Source organism: Rhincodon typus, chromosome 42 (assembly GCF_021869965.1).
Source record: "Rhincodon typus isolate 14 chromosome 42, sRhiTyp1.1, whole genome shotgun sequence".
NCBI classification, from domain to species: Eukaryota; Metazoa; Chordata; class Chondrichthyes; order Orectolobiformes; family Rhincodontidae; genus Rhincodon; species Rhincodon typus.
This window is the reverse complement of record NC_063373.1, coordinates 6,284,085-6,290,912: the sequence shown is the minus strand read 5'-3', so window position 1 is coordinate 6,290,912 and position 6,828 is coordinate 6,284,085. Positions and strand designations below refer to the sequence as shown.

Genomic DNA, 6,828 nt, shown 5'->3' with positions numbered 1-6,828 from the left:
GACACACAGGCATACACATACACAGGCACACACAGACACACACAGACACACAGGCATACACACACAGACACACAGGCATACACACACAGACACAGACACACAGGCACACACACAGACACAGACACACAGACACACACACAGACACAGACACACAGACATACACACAGACACACAGATATAAACACAGACACACACACACACACAGGCGCGCACACACACGCACAAAGACACACAGAGACACACACACACAGACACACACGCACAGTGGTTACTGCGGTGAGTTTGGAGAGAGCAGATGCTACAGAGCCAGAGCCGACCCCGCACCAGAGTCACAGTCAGAAGAGAGAACATTCTAAATGGGGGGGGGGGGGGGGGGGGGGGCGGGGCAGCCCTGCCTTGCCACCTCTCACCCCCAGCCCCAGGGAGATGCAGCCAGCAATACTGGCGGCTGTGTGTTGTTTGGTGGGAACGACGGATCTCAACAGAATGCTGGAGGGTTGCTTTTTGGATTGGAGGCCTGTGCCCAGCAGTGTGCCTCAAGGGTCAGTGTTGGGCCCAGTGCTTTCTGTCATTTCTATGAGTGATTTGAATGCAAATATAGGAGGCATGACGACACTAAAATTGATGGTGTCGTGGATTGGGAGGAAGGTTATCCCAGAGTACAACAAGACCTTGATCAGATGGGCCGAGGAGTGGCAGATGGAGCTTAACTTAGATCAATGTGAGGTGCTGCATTTTGGGGAAAGGCACATCAGGGCAGGGCTTGTACACTTAATGGGAAGGTCCTGGGGGAGTGTTGCTGAGCAAAGAGACTTTGGGGTGCAGGCTCGTAATTCCTTGAAAATTAAGTCACAAATAGATCGGGTAATGAAGAAGGCATTTGGCACGCTTGCCTTTATGGGTCAGTGCGTTGAGTACAGGAGTTGGGAGGGTCATGTTGCAGCTGTACAGGGACATTGGTGAGGGCCACTTTTGGAAAACTGATTTACAAGGATGTTGCTGGGGTTGTAGGGGTGAGCTATAGGGACAGGCTGAATAGGCTGGGGCTAATTTCCCCGGAACGTCAGAGGCTGAGTGGTGACGTTATAAAAGTTTATAAAATCATGAGGGGCATGGACAGGGTGAATAGGCAAGGTCTTTCCCCCAGGGTGGGGGGAGTCCAAAACTAGAGGGACATAGGTTTAAGGTGAGAGGGGGCAAAATTTAAAAGGGACCTGAGGGACAACTTTTTCACACAGAGGGTGGTGCGTGTGTGGAATGAGCTGCCAGAGGAAGTGGGTGGAGGCTGGTACAGTTACATTTAAATGGCATCTGAATGGGTATATGAATAGAAAGGGCTTAGAGTGATTTGGGCTAAATGCTGGCAAATGGGACTAGATTAATTTCGAATATCTGGTCAGCATGGTTGGAGTTGGACCAAAGGGTCTGTTTCCGTTTGGCACAGCTCTATGAGTCTAATAACTGGAAGAGGGTGCAAATTACCTCCAGAAGTCCCACTTTCTCCTGTAGTTCCTTCTTGGTTCTGATCAAAGGGGGTGTCTTCAGCCTTTTGTAAAACGAAATGAAGGACAGGCGAGTTAACAGGAGGGGCCGTTGTGTAGTGGTAACATCACTAATAATCCAGTGAGGCTAACAGAAACACAGACCTATGTTCTACATTTATCAGTTGGGAACATTGGAAGGTTCACTCACAGAGTGCAAAGGATTTACCACGCAAAGCTTTTTGACGCACAAGTCAGAAGAACTTGCTGTTTATGAGGACAGCAGTAGTCCTTATATTTTCAGGAAAAAACTCTTGTAAGAAACAGAGAGAAGACATTGTTTAATGGTCAATAACTGCTAGTCAAACAGAGTCAGTTTTGAAAATTTGCCTAGCAACAGCCTCTGAACTGAGATGGTTTGCGTGAATGGGTTTGAGACACACTTGGAAGCAATAGGCAGTTTCTTTAATCTTCTAAGGTGGAAAGCATTACCCCCTTTCTCCCTCACTTGAGTCCCAACACAACTTTGAAAGAGGACCAATGGGCCGAGGAGCAGCAGATGGAGTTTAATTTTGATAAATGTGAGGTGCTGCATTTTGGGGAAAGGCAAGCCAGGGCAGGACTTATACACTTAATGGGAAGGTCCTGGGGAGCGTTGCTGAACAAAGAGACCTTGGAGTGTAGGGTTATAGTTCCTGGAAGGTGGAGTCACAGGTAGACAGGGCGGTGAAGGTGGTGTTTGGTACGCTTGCCTTTATTGGTCAGTGCATTGAGTATGGGAGTTGGGAGGGTCATGTTGTGGCTGTACAGGACATTGGTTAGGGGAGAGCGTGCAAACTCCACACAGACAGAGTGTCGCCAGAGGGTGGAATCGAACCCAGTCCCTGGCGCCATGGGGCAGCAGTGCTAACCACCGAGCCAACCTTGATGGGCAGCACATGCCAGGCCTTTGCAGTGACACCCACGTCCCAGGAAAGAAGGAAGGGAAAACGCTTCTTTCAGTACGGAATGCCTGTACGGGAGCGGTCGGAACCAACATCTCGCGGCTGCCTGGTGCTGAGCTCTTACCCGAAGTCGTGCGGTATCCTGGTATAGAACTCATTGCAGGCCTCTACCAGGGCCTTCCCGCTCACATTCCGGTTAATACAGTCCTCAATCTTCTGAAGGGAGATGTAGCCAGCTTTAATCTGAGCCGTCGTCAGTTTACCTGAAGAGGGAGACACCACAGCGTGAGTAGTCAAGAGAGCCGAGTAAATTGGACCGAGATTCAGACCGGAGTTCACTGGAACGAGAGGCTCTCTCTCGCTCTGTCTCTCTCGCTCTCAGACAGACAAGGTTCTGAAAGGGCTCAGTCAGCAGGATGGTGATCGTGCAGTGGTTTACAAAATCCTGAACGGCGTGGATAGGACGAAGAGCCAAGGTCTGTATACAGTTCTGGTCTCCTTACTTGAGAAAGGATGTACTGGCACGGGAGGGGGTTGCAGAAGAGATTCACTAGGTTATTCTGGAGTTGAGAGGGTTGGCTTATGAGGAGAGATTGAGTAGACTGGGACTATACTCATCGGAATTTAGAAGAATGAGGGGTGATCTTATAGAAACATATAAAATTATGAAGGGAGTAGATAAGATAGTAAGCAAGGAGGATATTTTCACTGAAGGGTGAAACTAGAACGAGGAAAAATATTGAACAAAAAAATAGGGAGAGCCGATTTAGGTTTGAGTTGAGGAGGAACATCTTCACCCAAAGGGTTGTGAAACTGTGGAATTCCCTGCCCAGTGAAGCACTTGAGGCTACTTCATTGAGTGTTTTTAAGGCAAAGATAGATAGGTTATTGAACAGTAACAGAATTAAGGGTTATGGTGAGCAGGGGGTGGGTAAGTGGAGCTGAGTCCATGGAAAGATCAGCCGTGACCTTATTGGACGGTGAAGCAGGCTCAAGGGGCCAGATGGCCTCCTCCTGCTCCTGGTTCTTATGTTCTTAATATGTTCCCTTCCCCAGGATTGGGGAGACAAAACTAGAGGGGCATAGGTTTAAGGTGAGAGCGGGGAAAGATTTAACAGGGAGCTGAGGGGGCAACTTTTTCACGCAGAGGGTGGTGCGCGTATGGAACGGGCTGCCAGAGGAAGTGCGTGGGGACTGGTACAGTTACAACGTTTAAAAGGATGGGGACATGGATAGGAAGGGTTTAGAGGGATAGGGGCCAAATGCTGGTAAATGGGACCGGATTAATTTAGGATAATCTGGGTCAGCACAGACGGGTTGGGCCGAAGGGACTGTCTCCGCGCTGTATAACTCTGAGTGCTCCCCCAACATCGTGAAAATCAAAAGCGCAGGGATGGGGCCTTGGGAGCGGTCTCGGGGTGACGGAGATCCCATCATTCAAGAGGGCGGCAGACAGAGAACTGCCTTCCCTCCGAGGGATGGAGTTCTTTGGAATTCACTAGCCCAGAGGGCTGAGGGGAACGGTCCGGCGGTCAAGGCTGGGATCGACACCCTCGGGAGGCGGGGGGGGGTGGGGGTCAAGGGACCCGGGGAGCAGGCGGAAAAGTAGATCATACTCAGTGACGGAGCAGGCTACATGGACCCTTCTTCCCCATCATCTCCGGCTCTGAACAACCAAACTGACATCTCAGGATCGTCACCATGGTAGCCGATTCAAGGGCGGCCATGCCTCTGTTGGACAGCTTCGTCAGCAGGTCCAAACTCCACAGACTGTGCAGGACATCTAAGCCGGTGACAACCGAGTGCGAAGCAGGAGCTGCTACAGTGACACACACGCCATCCTTCACGATTAGAAATTAACCCCAGTGTCCTCTCGGGGAACAGCAGCAGAGAAGCAACGGGAAGACGTCTCTGATCCCCGTGGGATCAATGCACAAGCCAAAGGCGATATCAGGAGAAAACACAGACCCTCAGACCAGAGCTACCAACGCTGTTGTTAGGCACTCGCTATGTGATCACGAGCATTACAAACCTTCGCACAAATTACTTCCTCGGCTGAAAAGTTGCATTGGGATCGTGTCCGATGGGAGTGAACGGGAAGGGGGTTTGGGTCCATTGGGATTGTGTCCAATGGGAGTGAACGGGAAGCGGGTTTGGGTCCATTGAGATTGTGTCCAATGGGAGTGAACGGGAAGGGGGTTTGGGTCCATTGAGATTGTGTCCAATGGGAGTGAATGGGAAGGGTGTTTGGGTCCATTGGGATTGTGTCTGATGGGAGTGAACGGGAAGGGGGTTTGGGTCCATTGGGATTGTGTCCAATGGGAGTGAACGGGACGGGGGACATGTTTATTGGTCTTGGGCATCCAAGGAGTTTGAGTGGGATGGGATTGCATCCATCATTGTAAATGACCTCAGTGAACCTAGCACCTCTGCACCCAGTCAGAACAATATGCACGAACATGTCAAGATATATCATACGTTGCAATCCAAGTCCTTATTCTTACCTAGCGGAGCTTTCTTGGTATCATATTTCATCTGTACAACCATCTCCTCCATGGCCTGTATGTTACAAATCAACTCAATCAGCTTCTGTACTCGATGGTCCAGCTTTGACTCCACCTTGGGGGCCTTTTCCACCTGTCCAACCTTCGCACTCTGTTGGAAGAGACATGTGGGAATCAACAGGTCAACGTTTACAATGGAGACTTTCCCCCAAACCCATAACTGAAGAGCATCGTCATTGCACTGGAAGGAGCCATTTGCTTAATTTTGGCCAGACCAGCTCCCTGTTACAGCAAATCATTCACCCTGCTGCCCTCCCTTTTTATCTTCCCATGGCATTGCAAATGTGATCAGAAAAATGTTCAATTTCTCCTGGGAAGGTCAACATTTCAACCTGCCTCCACCACGTCCTCGGGCAGTACGTCCCTGATCCTGACCACGTCCTCGGGCAGTACGTCCCTGATCCTGACCACGTCCTCGGGCAGTACGTCCCTGATCCTGACCGGGTCCTCGGGCAGTATGTCCCTGATCCTCACCACGTCCTCGGGCAGTACGTCCCTGATCCTCACCACGTCCTCGGGCAGTACGTCCCTGATCCTAACCACTCCCTGTTGTTGCTTTTCCTCTCACCATTAAGCAATGGCCTCTGGTTCTTGACCTTTCCACAACGAAGAAATGTTTATCCACCTCCACCCTCCCCTTGCCCCTCATCACTTTGAACACCTCCATCTGTTCTCCTTTCCACATCCTCCTCTGAGACAATTTCGCCTGTCTGTCTGACACAGAGTCATAGAATCGTACACACGGAAACAGACCCTTCGCTCCAACCTGCTCGTTCCGACCAGATATCCTAAATTATTCCAGTCCCATTTGGCCCATATCCCTCTAAACCCTCCCTATCCATGTCCCCATCCAGATGCCTTTTAAATGTTGTAATTGTACCAGCCCCCACCCACCTCATCTGGCAGCTCATTCCACACACGCACCACCCTCTGTGTGAAAAAGTTGCCCCTCAGGTCCCTTTTAAATCTTTCTTCTCTCACCTTAAACCTACGCCCCTCTAGTTTTGGACTCCTCACCCGGGGGGAAAAGACCTTGGCTGTTCACCCTGTCCATGCCCCTCATGATTTTACAAACCTCTATATAAGGTCACCCATCAGCCTCTGATGCTCCAGGAAAAACAGCCCCCCAGCCTATTCAACCTCTCCCTGTAGCTCAAACCCTCCAATCCCGGCAACGTCCTTGTAAATCTTTTCAAGCAATTTCAAGCTTAACATCTTTCCCGTAGCAGGGAGACCAGTAGTATTCCAAAAGTGACCTAACAAATGTCCTGTACAAGTCTCTCATCTCAGGATCCATTCTCATTAAATCTTTGTCCTGATGAAAGATGAGAACCTTCCCATTAAACCATCGCCTGAAAAAGGAGCAGATACATTCCCACACACCTCGTCTGGAGGGGCATCTCCACTGTAATCCCGACTCAACAGGTCATACTTCCCAGCGACCTTCTCGAAACACGCTCGGTTTGACCAGCTGTTCTTAGTCTTATCCAGGAACCTGGGAGGGACAGACGGGTGAAAGGTCCAGGCACCAGGCTGAAAGTCAAACAGCATCCCGCCCTGCAAACTGAGCACGAGGCACCCCTCCCGGGATTCCAGCCTTAGGACCAGCTGGTCAGATCGCAGGTCTCTGCTCAGCGTTCAGTTGGAAGCAAAGCACGCACGGCTCTGAGTGGGTGAGTGTAAAGGGAGCTTTACTCTGTATCTAACCCCATGCTGTCCCTGTCCCTGGGAGTGTTTGATGGGTGGGACAGTGCAGAGGGAGCTTTATTCTGTATCTAACCACGTGCTGTCCCTGGGAGTGTTTGATGGGGGGGTCAGTGTAAGGGGGCTTTACCCTGT

General features: G+C 50.6%; 1 protein-coding gene across 1 annotated transcript in view; it reads right to left on the bottom strand.

Annotated features, from left to right (window-relative positions):
- Window positions 1–6,828, bottom strand: part of LOC109925293 (poly [ADP-ribose] polymerase 2-like) — a 23,981-nt gene that overhangs the window by 1,397 nt on the left and 15,756 nt on the right. The window contains exons 8-11 of the mRNA XM_048619373.1: window positions 6,373–6,484; window positions 4,930–5,080; window positions 2,550–2,688; window positions 1,483–1,546 (exon numbers count right to left, since the gene is read on the bottom strand). Of these exons, the coding sequence (XP_048475330.1) occupies window positions 1,483–1,546; window positions 2,550–2,688; window positions 4,930–5,080; window positions 6,373–6,484 (466 nt within the window). The remainder of the gene's footprint in view (window positions 1–1,482; window positions 1,547–2,549; window positions 2,689–4,929; window positions 5,081–6,372; window positions 6,485–6,828) is intronic.